This window comes from Centruroides sculpturatus, unplaced genomic scaffold (assembly GCF_000671375.1).
Source record: "Centruroides sculpturatus isolate CEXI.00-Female unplaced genomic scaffold, Cexi_2.0 scaffold684, whole genome shotgun sequence".
Lineage (NCBI taxonomy): Eukaryota > Metazoa > Arthropoda > Arachnida > Scorpiones > Buthidae > Centruroides > Centruroides sculpturatus.
The window spans coordinates 251,642-269,086 of record NW_019384832.1 but is presented as its reverse complement, the minus strand read 5'-3'; the positions used below and the strand labels follow the sequence as shown (position 1 = coordinate 269,086).

The window sequence follows — 17,445 nt, the reverse complement described above, 5'->3', positions numbered from 1 at the left end:
TTAGGGGTGAAGGGACAAATGATATGCTTGTCCCTCTCAATGTTCTATCTCTTTGAAATGATGGTAAAAATCTTTAATTTTGGTTTTTCTCATATCATCACCACCAAAGCTTTCTATATCTTTTATGCTTTATTTTTATGTCTCAGTGTTTTGGCAAAAATTCACGTGTGTGAAGGTCTAATAGTGTGTGACACACTTCTGCCCTTCTCCTTCATCTGATTTACTGGAAAAAAAATAAAATCAGATAGTTTTTGATCAGATCTCATATTTTTTAATGTAAAATGTAATATCACACAAATGACCTTCTATATGCTGCTGCTCATAAACATCCTGAATCATTTACTGGAAAATGACCTATCTCTTCTTGGATTGCCATTTTCAAATATCCAATATTCTGTAACCATTAGAAGAAAACTTTTTCTTTGGTGATATCTCAAGAACAAAGTTGACCTAGCTATATAGACCCATTGGTTGCATTGTTTCATCCATATTATCTTTCTGTCTAGAATTGGCAATAGCAGTTCTTTCCAAAATGCAATTCATTCTGCATGTGTATAATACTATTCCCAAGCATATAGGTTTCCACAGTCTAGACACCTTAGACTAATGACAGATGGAGAACTAAATGGCACATTGAGTTACAGTTGGGCAAGACAATTATACTATTGGATTGTTAAGAAAGTAATTTCGTTTTTTTTCATGGGGAAAAAAAATAATTTTCGTATAATATATAAATATTTTATTGAATATTTATATTCAATATAAATATAAATATTCAATATTTATATTTTGGTCCAATACAATGTTGTCATTTTTCTGGTAGTAGCATTATTCCATGTTCATAAAAATTTTGATCTTAGCTTACAAAAAACTGATTCATGTCATTTTTGACATCCTCATTTGAAATAAATGATTTACCATTTAAAAAATTTTGTAAAGGCCAGAACAAGTAATAATCCAAGGGTGCCAGATCTGACAAATATGGTGGGTGTGGCAGCACATCCCATCCAAGTTGTAACAGTTTCTGACAAGTTACCAAACTTATGAAATGGTGAAACACTACACTTTTTCTGTTGATCAATTCTGGCCTTTTCTGTTTGATGGCTTCACTCAATTTGTCCAGTTGATGGCAGTACACTTTCAAATCAATTGTAGAATTATCTGGTAAAACTAAAAAAAAACAATTCCCTTAAAATCCCACCAAACAGAAAGTATCACTTTTTTGATGGATATTAGCTTTTGAAGTGCTTTGAGCCAGCTCATCTCTTCTATTCCACAATCATCACTTCTATTTCAAAGCTTGGAAAGCTTTAGTAAGAAGAGCATTTTTGTATTGTGACAGAATACAAGGCAGGAGTAAAGAAATAGAATAATGAGTGTGGCACAGACCCTGGGTTACCAAAAAAGTGCTATGCTGGGAATGGTTAAGAATTATGAGGCGAACATCAAGAAAAGGTCATTTAAGTCGTAAAATTTATCTATAATGAAAGTATGAATACTGTTGTGAAAGAGGTTGCTGACAGAAAAGGTTTGAGAATGCTTATAAAAAGGGTGCCTAATTTATATTATCTTTATCATTTCTGAGGATTTTGTATAAAGTCAGAGGAGAAAGCAGGGGTTTATAGAATTCCTTATGAGAATATGCAAATGGACATTAAAAAAGACTATATTGGAGTAACCACCAGGAGTTTGGGAGTTAGACTCAAGGAGCATAGTTATAATATCAGAAAGGAGTCTAATGTAACTATTTTGTCCCAAATGGCGCAAACACAAGGATCTGTAGTCAAATGGAAGGAGGCAGCCATCATCAAACCTTTATCTTCCCCATCTTTGGCATTGACAGCTGAAAAAATTCAAATTTATAGGAGTAAACTACAGGAAGGCTATTTGAATGCGAGGGATGCCGAGAGTCTTCCCTCTGCATGGAAGTTTATGGTTAAAGAATTTACTAAGAGCTCTAACCGATTAAAATAGTAATTTTATTGGATGTGTTAGTACAGTAGATTCCTATAAAGTGAGTTCATATAATTTGGATTCGTATATAATGGTGAAAAAATTGCAACTGCATTCGTATAAACACGCTAAAAGAGACTCGTATAATTCGGTAAAATGTCATCGCTGACTTGTGTCGCGACAAGATTGGTCAAATCTAGACCAATAGCGGATATTGCACAAACCGTTGAGTTTAAATGATAAGCGGACCTACTAAAAACCATTTATTATTTAACGTCCATAAAAATTATATTTATATTAATGATGTCTCCAAAGTTCAGCAAAGTTTTCACAGAAAATAATTTATCAGGAAGCACACGAGCGCCATTTGATGCGCCACTCCACGACGAAAACAAGCTTAAGCAATGGCGTCATCGAACGGTGCACACTCGGTAAGTAATCCTACAATTTTTTGTTTATAGCATAGTATATATGGATTATTACCAAAAAATTATACGTGTTTTGGAAATGCTCAGTCAAATTAGTCTAGAATCGATTAATTTTATGGAAGAAAACCTTTCAAACAGCTGTAGTCCGTAAACTGCATACGTGTCGTGCTGTGATTGGCTCATGTATTTAAGGACTCGTAAAAAATGAATTTCATAAAGAACGGAACACATTTACCGTGTTATAGGGGGGTTGACTGTAATTGTATTTCTTAATTTCATTCTTAACCTGAGGATGGCCTGTAAATCAGGCTGAAAACGTTTGTTTTGGAAATAAATATATTTCTTGGCAAAGATAAGGTGTTATTTTATGTTATTCTGTTGCTTATTTAATTTTTAATTTTGTATTCTATTGGTGGAATGCCTTAATTCAAATTTCATTCTCAACCTGAGGATGGCCTGTAAATCAGGCTGAAAACGTTTGTTTTGGAAATAAATATATTTCTCGGCAAAGATAAGGTGTTATTTATATGTTTGGTGATTTGCTGAGTACTTTAATATAATATTGAAAAAAAATACATAAAAGCAAAAACATTCTTTTAGTCTCTCCTTACAGACTAAACTTTCTGTATATAAGAATTCTTACATTTTTGTCAAGTTGTAAATATTCTTATAAATAATATATTTTTGTTTTTAATTTGACACAGGTTATCCTGAGTTAAGAAGTTAGAATCTTGATGATGAAGTGTATCTTTCTAATGTAATTACACTAGAAGTGGACACACTTCACTATTTTGAACTGTATTTTATACAATATTAACTATTGTATAAAATACAATTCAAACATGCTCAGCAGAGAATAAATTACAAATTTAAGCATTTGCTGAGAGAAAATTTCTCATTACTAATGTTTTCAGCCTACTCCTATAGGCCATCATCAGGTTTCTTAAAACTGTTTTTAGAAACTGTTCCACAAATAGAACATTCCATTTAAATTTTAACTATTGAAGAATTCTAAATAAAAATTTAAATGTAAATGAGATGAAAAATATAAAGTTAACAATAAATGAAAATAAACTTAAAAAATATACAAGGTTAACAAAATACAAATAAATGTGCAAATAAAATATACACAGAAAACTATGAGAGTATAACACACAAGCTAAATATGATTATAGGGGCTGACTGGCAACTGCATTAATGCAAAGAATGCTGCTAATATTTCATACACATGGAGGTGGTGCTATGAAAAAAATAATGGAAATAACACTAGCTAGTAGATAACGTTTCTACACCAGTATTTACATCGTATTATTTGTGTGTGGATGTAAAGATATTTTTATCACTTTATTAACATGTACGGTAAAAATCATTTTCTAAGATTTAAATATTTTGGAATTTAAAAATAATTTATAAACACTGTGTTCAAATTTCCAGTTTCGAATTTATACTGGCCATCAGCCTGATGAAGACCAAGTTTATGGTCGAAAATGTTTGTTTTGTTTAAATTTGTTCATACTGGGATATTAAAAACAATTTTTTTTTGTGTTGATTATAGGGGGCCCATAATTCAAGGTTTTTATGACCAAATTGTCTTTCAATGATATATTTCCATGCTGAAGGTATAGCATTTGCATCTCTCGCATTCAGACACTCAGGCATGCTCTTTGATCTTGCTCTTGTAAATCTATTTTTTCCATCCATATCCATAGCAATGGTTGGAGAATGTACCTTTTTAATGATTTTTGCTTCATCCCACTTTATAAGAGCCTTCCACCTGTGACATTGCTACTAAAATTGTATTACTGTGGCCTTTTTCTACATTGTACTTGTGTTCCTTGAGTTGCACCGTGAGGTTTCTTTTTGTGATTCCAACGTAATCCTTTTGGACCTCTAGTTGTTGATTTTCATAAGGTATTTTGTATACTCCAGCCTGATCTTTCTTTAGTTTGTCTTTATCATTTGTCAGTAAGTTGTAAATATTAGGAGCTTTTTTTGTAAACTATCTTAAAAGTTTTTGTAAGTTGCAGCTCATTCATAGTGCCTCCCAGCCAAACTTTTATTGTATAAAAGTTTGGTTGGAGGCACTATGAATTGGTTTGCTTTGTCATCTTTTAATAATAAAATAATTATTAGCAAATATATAAAAATTCTATAAATACTTAAAAATTATCTGGTTGATGTATCTTGTCAAGTAAAATAAAAAAAAAGCTTTGTTGAGAAATTAAATTATATATCAAAGAATTAACTCATATTTCATTTTTTCTCCACAAATACTTAAAGATGTTTAGCAAAATTTACTTCATAAATTTTTCTTAATATACTAACTTGGTTGAATAGCTGGACATACACGATTGACTACAGAATCGTCCAGATTTATGAAATTCACTTATTAAACCATAACATCCACAATTTTCACATCGACATATATCATCAGGCTTTTCTACTGGTGCAACACTGACAACTTCAATAACAGTCTGCTTGATGTTATCTGAAGCTAATAAAAAGAAGTGAATAAATAATTAGCATAAAACTCATTAAAAGCTGCATTTTCCATATAAACATACTAAAGCAAAATTTAAGAACTTATTAATTATACAAGCTAAACACTATTTTTACATTTCTTTTAGAATCATACAGTGGTGCCTCATATAACGTACTTAATCCGTTCCAGGTGCACATCTGTTAAGTGAAAAGTCCATTATATGAAATGCATTTTCCCATAGAAATACATGTTAAAACATATAATTCGTTCCACAGCATAAAATAACCATACTGTACCATTAAAAAATGAAAATGGAGTAGTCACCAATTATGCCAGGTAGTCAGATGTTGTGAGGAGGAGATGGAGGAACATTTTCTTCATACATTCATACAGATACAGACTTTTTACACATTGCAGCAGGTCTCTTTTTATTGTTTTTTAATCGGAGTCAGATTCAGGAGAGACTACCGGAACTTGCAGGGTCAACTTCTCTTGTTCCATCCTTTGTCTTTTGCCTGCTGGCTTCTTGAAAAACATGTCCAAGGTGGTCTGTTTCTCTCTCTTCTTCAACACCTGTCAGAAATGACAGGTATTTGTCGGGTCAGATACGGGTCATTGTAGAAATCATTGATCCCGTTGGCCTCAGCTCTGTTTGGATAATGAGTGTTGGTAAACTCCTGAACCTCTCCCCTTTTGACAAGAAGTTTTTGTCAACTTTCACTCCTTCTGATGATGTCTTGCTTTGTTTCAATTGAAATCACCTTTCTGTTTTTTTAAAAGCCATGATTTCCACAACACTTGAATAAATGTAAATACCCTGCACTGAGGTGATGTACGTAATAAACAAGGGAGCAAGCCGAATCCCAACGGGAGCTCTGTACTTTAGATATAATAATATATTCTAATAATACTGATATATTATAAAAATAGCAGATTGTCATTGGCAATGGCAAAAGAGTGGAAACTCATTTGCACTTGTTTGCAGAAAGACCGTTGTTCGCCTCACGTAACTGCTGAATGGAAAGTCCGTTGCTCGAGTCACGTAACAGCCAAACAGAAAGTCCGTTGTTCGCAGCATCCGTTATTTGAGGCGTACATTATACAAGGCACCACTGTATTTATTGTAATGGTATATCATCATATAAGTATATTCTAATATTTTATTGGTAAAAGTTAAACTTGTTTAAGTTTTTTCAATTAAAGTAACTGACAAACAAACTTACTTGTAGTAGTTTTTGGCTCGATTTTCTTAACTAAAACAGACCTAACTTGATTTTTATCTAAGTCTTTACATTCTTTTGAAATATCATTAATTTCTTCCTTAGTATTCTGGTTAAGTACTTGAAGAGATAAATCTGATGTCCAATCTTCATTTATCATTTCTAATGTTCCAAATTCATTTATTTTGAACTAGAAATAACATTAATTTTGTTTAAACATTTCTAAAATATTTTTTTTATATTTATAAAATTAAAATAAATTGTCAGAAAATATGAAAAAATTTTTATATATGCAGTATCTAGTTCTAGTTACTCTGATAGATTTATAAAATTTTTATTCTGAAGAGCTCCTTATTTAGGCATCATAATATATACAGGTAACCCCCGTATAACACGGTAGTTACGTTCCAAAAAATTGCCGTGTTATGCGAATCCATGTTATACGAAACAAAGAACTAATACGAAAAGGAGGGTTAGGTTCCAAAAATTAAAAAACATGCTAGTATATTTTCATAATTAAGATAAATATCTTCATTAAAATTTTTTAAGTGATACATATTAATATAAATTAAACAATGTTTTCTTCGTCATCACTAAAAACACTATTAATTAACCGAGAGCGTTTTCTTTTTGGCAAGTTATCGTTATCCTCTGAGCATTTTTCTGCATTATCTTCAGATCCATGCTTTACCTTTTGCAAAATGTATGTAATTTTAGATTGCTTGCTTCTAGTTAAAAGGTCTTTATAAATTTCCTTATATGGTGCTAAGCACTTATGAAGAATAAAGCAAGTATGGAATAAGGGAAAAACATTCGGCAACATCAGAAGCAGAAGCGTCGCGATCTGGCAACATTGAAACAAGTTTCGAGAAGGACCACGTGTATCGACAGAAGGCGAGAAGAGAAAATTTACATACTTAAGTACTAATAGTTCACGAAAATAATAATTTTCGTGAACTATTATTACTTAAGTATGTAAAAATTTATTACATTTCCTGTTGTACGAGGGTTTTACCCAATTCTCGAACCGTGTCAGAGTGAATCCGTGCTATAAAAGTACCGTGTTATACGGGGGATGGTACCAATTCTCGAACCGTGTTAGAGCGAATCCGTGCTATAGAAGTGCCGTGTTATACAGGGGTTACCTGTATATATATATATATATCCTTGTTACACAACTCCATATAACAGATCAACAATAAAACTATTCACTTGTAACAGAAAGGAGTCCAGGAAAGCTTTTTATTTTGTATATATAATAAGTTATATAATAATTTACCAATACATAAAATGTTTTAATATGTACTGTTTTGAAAAAAGCAATCTGATAACTATTTAAAGATAAATAAAAACACATAAAAATATCTTAGAATAATAACCATAAAAATTTCTAACAAATCTATAAAAAATAAAAATTTCACATTTCTTTCTATTTTATAATATATATTATACACTGATATAAAAAATTGCACTTTCTTGTTTTAGATTTCCTATCAAGCAGGTGTCGTTGTTGCTTTCAGACATTAGCCCTTAAGACTGTCACTGTTTTGTTTTTATAAATTAATCTTTGTATTTCATCAAATTTATTTAAACATTTTTAGATAAGTGTTATTAAACTTTTTTTATTGTGTAGGTAAATAATCATTCATAAAAATAATGAATGAAATATGGCAGTATCTTGGTACTTGAATTGTTCCAAACTTGAATGATTCAGTATTTGAACACAAATTCTGGAAAAAAAAATCACTTGGTACTTGACTGAACAAACAAGAATCCCCTAGAACAAAGTTTTGATTAATAACATTTTTATTTTGTCATCCAGAAAAAAGTATGATAAAAATAAAAAAAATGACGATGTCACTGATATTTCTGATCAAGATTAACAAAAAAGCTCAGATGACAATGATGCTTTTTAAAAAGAAAATATCCTTGTTTAATTAAAATTAATATTAAACTGTAATACTGTACTTTTAATTGTGACTGTTAGTTAATTATTGATTGCTTTAATAAATGTATTTCTCTTAGTAATGAAAAAGAATAGTATTCCTTTGCTAACTTTTGGAACCTAACCCCATGTTTTGTGTAACACGACACTTTTTCAGCACATAACTACCATGTTATACGAAGGATACCTGTATTACTTTTGTAGTTATTTTTTTTTAAATTTTATTAAAATAAATTATTTACTTAAATCTTGAACAATTGGCAAACTAAACATCTAATATCAATTTTATGTGACTACTGATATTTAATTTCTAGAATAAATCAAGAAACAATTACCTTAAGATTACTTCCTGGCAAAGTAGCTACACCATCTTTCCAATCCATAGCTTGAATCGGGTCAAAATCTGGACTACAAGGGTCTGTTTTCACAGTTGTAATTGTATTTGAAAAAGAAACTGATGATGATGTAACTGATGTCACAGGATAAGATTTAGGTTGAGAAGAAACAGGAGTTAAAGTTGGTGGAATTAATGGAGCAGAATGATTTGTAATAGCAACAACAGGTGTTGTTACTGTAATAGGCAAAGGAACTGATGTCCTTAATCCAGATGACATAGTAACTGATGTAACAGGTACTAAAGTTGGTGGAAAAGAGCCTGAACTAGAGGAGGTTACAGTAGTTGCAACAGCAGCTGAAACAGGTGAACTAGTGGCTACAATTAAAAGTGGTGACTGAGATGGATTATTGGATGATGATGATAGCACTGCTGATTTAGATGCATTTGATGGAACAACTACAACTGGTATGGAAGTATTATTTGCAACTGCAGGCACTGCAGGCAATGTAGCTCGAAGGGTTGTTTGATTTAGCACAGTATTAGCTGCAGCAATATTAGAAACAGCAGATTTATCAAGTGGAAGTGTGGACAATCCTGATGTGTGAGGTGCAACCACTATTGGAGTTGTAATGACATTTGTTACAGTTGTTAACTGCAATTATTAAAAATCTAATTAGATTTTAATATTTTTATTTTGAATTAATTTTAACTTTCAACTTTTTAAAAAATTAATACTTTGTAATTCTAAAATTTCTTATAATTAGTTATTTCTATTAAAGAATAATTATTTGAAATTCAAAACTGAAGCAATTTGAATCTTACTGGCTCAAAAAGGTTTGGGTTTTTAATATCTAGAAGGAAAGTTCCAATAAAGTATAATTTTTTGTTTCTAATCTTTGTTTGAACTTTAAAATTAAAAAAAATCAAATTGTCTCAAACATTTTTTGTCAATGAAATTAAAATTAGGTTTTTAACATGTAATTTCAACATCTGAGAAATTCAAGAATTTACAAAAAAAACAAAACAAAAAAAACTAAAAGTTTACAAATTTCAAATGATTCATTCTAGTAAACATTTGATTATTCAAATCATTCCAATAATGCATCACTAATAAATGGTGTATGCAAGAATAATAGTTAATTATACATAAACATTTATCAAAATGTATATAAAAATTCAAAGCATAGATAACTCCTCATTAGGATATTTTAAAAATTCACAGAACAATCAAAAATATTTTGTTTACTGCTCAGATAATTATTGTTTTTTATGATATAATTATAAAAATGTTTATGAAAGATTAATTAACTTTTTCTGTTTTATGGAAAGTGAAATAATCACACAAAATAATTTATTATTTTTCATAAATAATTTATTTTTGTAAAAATTTACACATTACAGTTTCATTCAGAGCTGTAACTAGGCAGGTGCAACAGGTGCATTCGCACAGGGCCCACTTGGAAGGGGGGCCCAAACTGCTGTTCACAAGAAATTATAGTTTTAAATCTTAAATTTTTCCTCCTTTTTATTGGCAATTACATTTTGCTTTATTTAGACCCTAGATGTCTGCTCACCAGTGTTCCCAACCGTGGTGACTTTTAGAGGGACGTAGTGAGATAGCAGAGACCGCAGACAAATCAGCCAAAAGTAGCGACTTTTGAAATTTTGTTTACTTATTTTTTGAGAAATTTAAATTTATGTTTATAGTTTTCAAATTTATAGATTTTTCTCTACTTTATAGAGCTCTCTGGCGACGACTAATATTATTACGATATACAAAACTATATTTCTAGATTTTTCTACAGTGTGCAGAGCTAGAAATCTGTAAAGGTGACATACTTGATTTGCTCTGGTACATTCATCCTGTGCAACTGGTAGTACACAGGATAAATGTACCAGAGCAAATCAAGTATGTCACTTATCTTGGTCTCTGTTATTGGTCTAGATCGGGGATGGTGAACCTTTTTGAGTCTGTGTGCCATATTGTAAGTATACTTTAAAGATGTTTATGCATGCCAAAGTTTCAGACTTTGAATAACAATATTTAAAGAAATTAAAGGAATATGCTATAATTAGAATAAACATAAAAAAGCTGATTGAAAAAAAGGATGATTGAAAAAGACAGATAATAAATCAAAATCGTATGATGCTAGATGATTTCTCCTTATTTGCCGTAGGTTTGTTACCCCTGGTCTAGATGCATTGAAAAGATATCATTGCTTGATTTGTGTTTATGATTGTTAAAAAGCATCTTTTGCTGGTAGTAGCAACAGTTTTTGAAATTAAATGATTTGATTAAGAATTTCCTTATAAAACATAACATAGGGAGTGTCTTTTCTGAACCTTATATACTGACTGCATCGGAAGCCAGTTGACTGATAAACACTCTTCATTTATTTTTCTTCTCATCACAGCTTTTTCCAGCTGAACTGTTAATTGAAAATTTTCCTGTGCAATGTATGATTTTGAAGGTTATTCTTTGTTAGGCAGTACAAGTGGTGTCATACCAGTTTGAAGGTGAATTTATTTCTTTGTAAGAGATTCAATATTTCCAAAATCAAAATAATTTTTCATGTATAAGTGGCCAAAACAAGAAATTTATAATCAATCACTGAAATGATTGCTAAAGTCTATTGTACTTTTCATCCATGTTAATGCTACTTTAAAATTATAGTTTTGTCCCTGCAACTGTCAATGAATACCATTATGTACTGTACTTTATGTGGAATAACTTACCGTCTTGGAGAAACTCCTTACCTTGATATTCACCAGCAGAATGGTGCAAGTTCAGAAAAATGAACATTTTCGGTCTTCTTCTAAGACCTACTTCAGATCACAAATTTCAAATAGATGGAACGTCTAATGTTTTGGTGTTCAAATGTGTCTGGCACAGAAGAGCTTATGAAAATTTAAAATCCTCTAAAATTAACTAACAGGATGCATCAAAGTGTAGAAATTGTAAAACAGTTTTCATAATGACATGACCATTCTGTTGGGTGAATACCAAGGTTGGAAGTTTCAACAGTATAGTATAACCCAGTTTCTGGAGTACTTTTATAACTAACTGTCTATTACTGCATCTGAAAATGATGCAGTAACAGACAGTAAGCTATTTCCTGAGATCCTCTTGAGACCACAGTCTTGTACCAAACATTCATCCACACTTTATTAGTAGCTAAGTCCTTTTCTGTTGTCAATTCTAACAGTTCTTCAATGTCTTTATACATTTTTACTATTGCTTCTTTCTCTGAGTTAAAAGTTGAAAAATATGCTTGAATTATTATCAAGTCTGTTGGTATACTGCTGTGGCGACTAGTTGCCAACAAAAGAGTTCAGGTAGCACAATTGAATAGGAGTCCGTACTCTAGACGAGGAGTCGACAAAAGGACGAAGGCACGTGTTCGAATTGGTCTTTTAAAACCTCCGAACTCCCTCTGGTGGCGATCGGACGAAGTGCGAAATTGGTCGCCACACTGCTATCATTTACATGGTATACATTACATACACTTTATGCCCATTCCTTGTTAAGCATTATTGCAATTCCATTCTTTCTTCCACTATGAATTATCCTAATTATCCAGTGTAAAAATCATCAATTCCCTTCCATTTTGTTTCACATAATTCTGCAATTTGTATTTCATATTTTTGGCTTCTAATTTTTCTACTTCATCAATGTTCTTCGTTCTATGTTGCATTTTTGATTTTATTTGTTCTTCATTCTATGTTCAATTTTGATTGACTTTCTATGTTAATTCTGATTTTTATTGTACTAGGATTTCATGGTTAATAACCTGAGAGGCCAAGATCTTTTTCCTCCCCTGTTGGATCTTGGGGTCTGATATCCACAATCAGTAATGTTGAGACCCATGTTTAAGTTTTGTTTACTTTATGATTGCAATTCAATGTTTAATACCTAAAGATGGTTCAAGTTTATTTTATAATTTGTTGACATGAGTAATATATTTTATTACTTTCATACATATGATGTAATATAATACAATATATTAACCTACATTGAAATTTTTCTCCGTTGCGTGTCACACCACGTTGACATTTTGTCGATGTTAAGTATAACGAAAATTACACATTTTTGAAAAAATAATCATGGCTATTATATCGTCCAAAATTATTTTTTTTATTTTTCACAGACAAAATAGATATATTACTAAATGTAAGAACAAAAAAAATTATATTTCAAAAGTTAGTTTTAATATAAAAATTATAACGCCTAGTGACATCTAGTTTCAAAAATGTTCTGTGCCAAAACAAGATATCTCTGGTCAACTGATCAAGGTCATCATGTTTCAGCCCAAAATATCTCAGGAATATCAGGGAACAGATTAACAGTATTTTCCAGTGTGAGATGACATATTATTAAGGAAAAGAAAGTGTTAATTATTATTACTGTTATGATAAACCACATAATTTTAATATTTTTCATCTTTAATTTTATATTAGTTGCATTGTGGGTTCTCCCATAGATGGTGCTCTGATCCTGTATATAATATATATATACAAAGCAGGAGTTGAATAAAGCTTTATTATTATAAAAGTGAGTCTTGTCTTTTTACAAAACTAAATATAATTTTTAAGACAACGTTTCACTTTCATGTTTTCAACCACAAATTATGATCTTATTTAAAGCCAACTTCATTAAACAAGTAACTATTTTTACACTTTTACATATTTTTATGTTTTTACAAATACTGTTCAAAAAAATAAAGATGCAAGTAATTTAAATTACAGTATGTATTTTTATTAAGAATTGTTATACTTGAGATATTAATACTCACTTGAGGTTTGTTTGTTGTAATTGTACCTGGGGCTCCAGAGACTGTTACAATTATAGGTTTCTGAATTGTTGTTGCAGAACTGATATCTCTGAAATCTCTTGTAACTGAAAATGCAAATTTTATAAATTGTATAAAATGTAATATTCACTCAGAGTTTCATATAAAAATTAAAGTAAATAAAGAATTGATTATATAAATAAATTAATTTTTGACAAAATAATTATTATGTAATTTTATGTAAGCTAAAAGATATAAAGCAAAGTAAATTTCAGATAATTAGGTTGCAGACCAAAATAAAATTTAATTTAACCAAGAATATTTTGAGTTGTTTGATCTTTTATTGAAGAGTAAGTTGACTTATGTTATTGTTGTACGGGAATTGGACATAATAAAATTAAGAAAATATAGTTATATTTTAAAACAATATTTAAACTGGAGCATTCTGTAGCATATTAATAATTGAAATAGGAAAAACAATGGAATTAAATACTTTAATATTTTGGTCTAAACTCAAATCATTTCATGGGAGTTCTATAAGATAATAGAGAGGTTGAGGCGCACGTTTTAAACGTGTAAACGTGTACGTGTGACGTTCGGCGCCGCTTTCCCGTAAGCCTAAAAGTTTGACGATGGTGTTTGGAATGTCGAGCGTGATTCCACCGACTATCCAAACACCATTGTTAAACTTTTAGGCTTACGGGAAAGCGGCGCCGAACGTCACACGTACACGTTTACACGTTTAAAATGTGCGCCTCAACCTCTCTAATATACGAGTCTTAATTGGGTTCTAATAGAGTTAACAGCAAAATGAAAAAATAATCTTATTTAATTAAAATAATCCTAGATGAACTGGGCTATTCATTTTTATTTATGAAATCTTATTTAAGAATATTTAAGAAACATCACAATTCTATAACTTTTAAAACTTGATTTCAATTATAAATCATATATAATGCAGACCAATCCAAATTGCATCTTACCAACTTTTTAAAAACTTTTTCTAATCATCTGTGCTAACAAATTACTAATGTAAAGAACTATCAAAATAAGAATGTTTCATCGTTCAAAAACAAGCTTGTAGAATAAAAATTTAATGTAGAAAATTGAATTTTATTTCAAACTGCATCCTATCCATGCTTACATTTATTTCAAAATTTATCCACTTAACTAATGGAAAACATTAATACAGATCACAAGATACAGAAAGTATGCTGTTAAAGCTACCTATTTTGCATAAAAATAAGTGGTTTCTGTGCTTAAAAAATAATTGCCAAAAATTTCATTTCAAATTTTTGATATTAAATAACTAATGCAATGTAAGAAGAGGTAAGAGAAGTTTAAATTTAACACTATAAACAAAAAATGTGAAAAAGAAACAGAGGTAAGTAAAATAAAAATGCTAGACTAATTTGGTGCCTAAATTAGAATAAATTTAAAATTGCTGTAGAATTCGTTTATTAATTTTCATGGGTGATGCAGAAGCAAATAAACAGTTATCAAAATAAAAAATGATAACTTATTATTAGAGTATTTTTATTTTCCTGGCTGTTATATATAACAGAAAAAAGTATGGCAATCAGTCAGAAAATGACCTCTCAAAAATGTTATATTTTTTGATTCAGAGGACCTTAAAATGTCGAGAAATGCAAAAAATTTGGGGTTTTTCTGTATGTAAGAAAGTTACAGCGTGTGGGGGATCATGATTTTGTTTATCTCTTTGAAGCTTAACTCCTGTGCTTTTTGTCAAAAATTCCCTGATATTTTGCAAGATTTGTTTATTAGGGGATTGATGCTGTTAAATTTTGGTGATTAAAAGTCAAGGAGGTGGGGAGATAAGAGGGATCATGAATATCTACAGAGTAGGGTCAGACTTAATGATGATTTTATTTATTATTAGCACTTACAATTTTTTTATAAAACCCATTCCTACCCTCAAAATTAAGGTTTTTGCCATTTTATAATAGTTAAAAATATAAAAACTTTTAAAAAATAAAACATCATAACAGATGGCAGCACCAAATGTTGCTGGAAAAATTGAGCAACTCATTACTGAATTTTTTCAGATTGATCTAACTTCTGTTTCCACAATTAGGTGCAGTGACGACGAGTGCACAAAACAAAATAACAGCTCAAAGATTGCAACGTGCAGCTATTTCCTGGCCAATAAGGCACCTCCAAATGTGGAAGAAAACAGAAATTATTTTTCAATCAAAAGATATTCATTTCTATCTTTGGATCAAGCTTATGCTCTTACTGAGAAGAAAGAAATCTTCCTGTTATAAGAAAAAAAAAACTGAAAATTATTCATAAGTCATACAACAGTTTTCAGTTTGGATGAAGATTATCGTGTAGAAGTGTATCTGACAACTATCAGAAGCAAGAGGCTAAACATTGAGAAAATGTAGAGTGGATGCACTATTAGAAGGGATATGTTCTATAATCCAAATATAGAAAAATTTATATTATAAAATGGTAAATGAAAAAGGAAAACAAATCTCTGACTTGATACCAGAAGATGTACCAAAGGAGGTTTGCTAAAATGCAAAAATTCGAGACATTGAACATCTGCTGGAAACTCATTTTGAAGAAGCATTTATCAGGATTCTAGAGAGTTGTTACACAATGCTGAAAATGAAAAAGAGAGATGATGAATTTTGTGACAGCTTACATGAATAGTCTGATTCATGGCATTTCTTCCAACACATGGCAGAGTCACAGAATCCATTCTTCAAAATTTTAACATTTCTTCAATCGCATCATCCAGACCAGATCTTCCATTTTGCATTCTTCTTATTGCATTCCTAACCTTATTCAAAAGAATAGGGCCACATTCACCACTATCTTCACTTATCTCTGTAATTGTTTCTCTATTTATGCTATCTCCACTGCTCCTCAACAGGCTCAAAATATTCACACCATCTATTTTGCATTTCACATTCATCCCATAACATCTCACCATTTCACAGTACAAAGTGCATTGTGTGCACTTTGTACTGTGCACACAATGCACTTTTCTTTCTGTTGCCAAGTATATTCTTCATTTGCTTCCAGGACAGTTTTATTTTCCTCTATTATTCAGTCCATTCTTCATTCACTCTGTCATTACTTCCCTTAATCACTCACGCAGCTGCTTCTCTTCACTTTGTACTCATCCACACTCACACTGTCATTCAGTCAGGCCATGTATGCAGCCTTTTTCTCTTTTGCTGCTTGCTCAATTATGTCATTTCCCCACACAGTCCTTCTCTCATGGCTTACTCTGTTACACCAGATACCTCTTTTGCTTCTACCATACACGACTGGAAATGCTTCCAAACCTCCTCCATATCACTCATCTAATTTGCTTTCCCCAATTTCAATTCAACATGCTCTCTATACTCAACTTTTCTATTCATAAGGCACTCTATTTTCATTTGCTGCAGAACCTCATTTGTAAACAAGTTATTTAAAATTATCCATAAAATATATAAAGAAGAAAGTTTGTTGGTTTGTTCTTCATATGTTTCAACAGTTTGAACAAATGCAATGAAATTTTTCAGAGACTATCCTCTCATCCAACAACTTTTGGTGGAAATTAACTTCAACCTCCTACCTGTAACAAGTCCCCTTTCTATCTGATCAGCAGAATGGTGGCATTTGAATATGAAAATTATCAGTGAGCACAAAATATGTTTTCAGAAGTTTGAGAATGCAGAGTTTAAATATTTTGTCCATTTTTCATGAAATTTGATTGGTTGGCCAATTACAATTGCATATTCAGTTGCGAATGATATGTTAAAATTAACATTAGAAAAAGTTTGCATGTCTTGAATTATCTTATGCAGGTGGAATTCAACAACTAATTTCTGTTGAAAAACATTAATTCCTGTCTACGTGACCAATGAAATTACAGCCTTCTATACCATCCAAGTATCACAATACAGTGGGTGATCGGTTAACGAACATAATCCGTTCCCAGGCTTTGTTCGCTATCCGAATTGTTCGTTAACCGATTATCGATTTACCATAGGTTTTAATGGAAATTTAATTAATTCGTTCTGGAGACTCCCCAAAATAAAAAATATATACTTTCTTACTACGTTTATTTATATATAATAATAAAAATACATACGTACACAGTCTTGCATTTTTATTAGTCATGTTTTTTCAGTTTGAAAGGGTTAAAGAATCTGTTTAATGTCGATTGCTTTTCTCTCTTCTTCAGGATTTTTCGTAAGTAATTAATAGCATTGCAATTGTAGAAATCCCCAAGCCTCAACCTGGTTTGGATGCCATTCTAAGACCGTT

General features: G+C 30.9%; 1 protein-coding gene across 5 annotated transcripts in view; it reads right to left on the bottom strand.

Moving 5' to 3' along the window:
- Positions 1–17,445, bottom strand: part of LOC111630140 (lethal(3)malignant brain tumor-like protein 3) — a 62,544-nt gene that overhangs the window by 16,179 nt on the left and 28,920 nt on the right. For all 5 annotated transcript variants that reach the window (XR_002757463.1, XM_023374177.1, XM_023374179.1 and 2 more), the window contains 4 exons: positions 13,159–13,262; positions 8,364–9,017; positions 6,087–6,273; positions 4,707–4,875 (listed from right to left, as the gene is read on the bottom strand). Coding sequence is in view for 4 of the 5 variants with exons in the window: in XM_023374177.1 (XP_023229945.1) it covers positions 4,707–4,875; positions 6,087–6,273; positions 8,364–9,017; positions 13,159–13,262 (1,114 nt within the window). In the remaining variant the exon portion in view is untranslated. The remainder of the gene's footprint in view (positions 1–4,706; positions 4,876–6,086; positions 6,274–8,363; positions 9,018–13,158; positions 13,263–17,445) is intronic.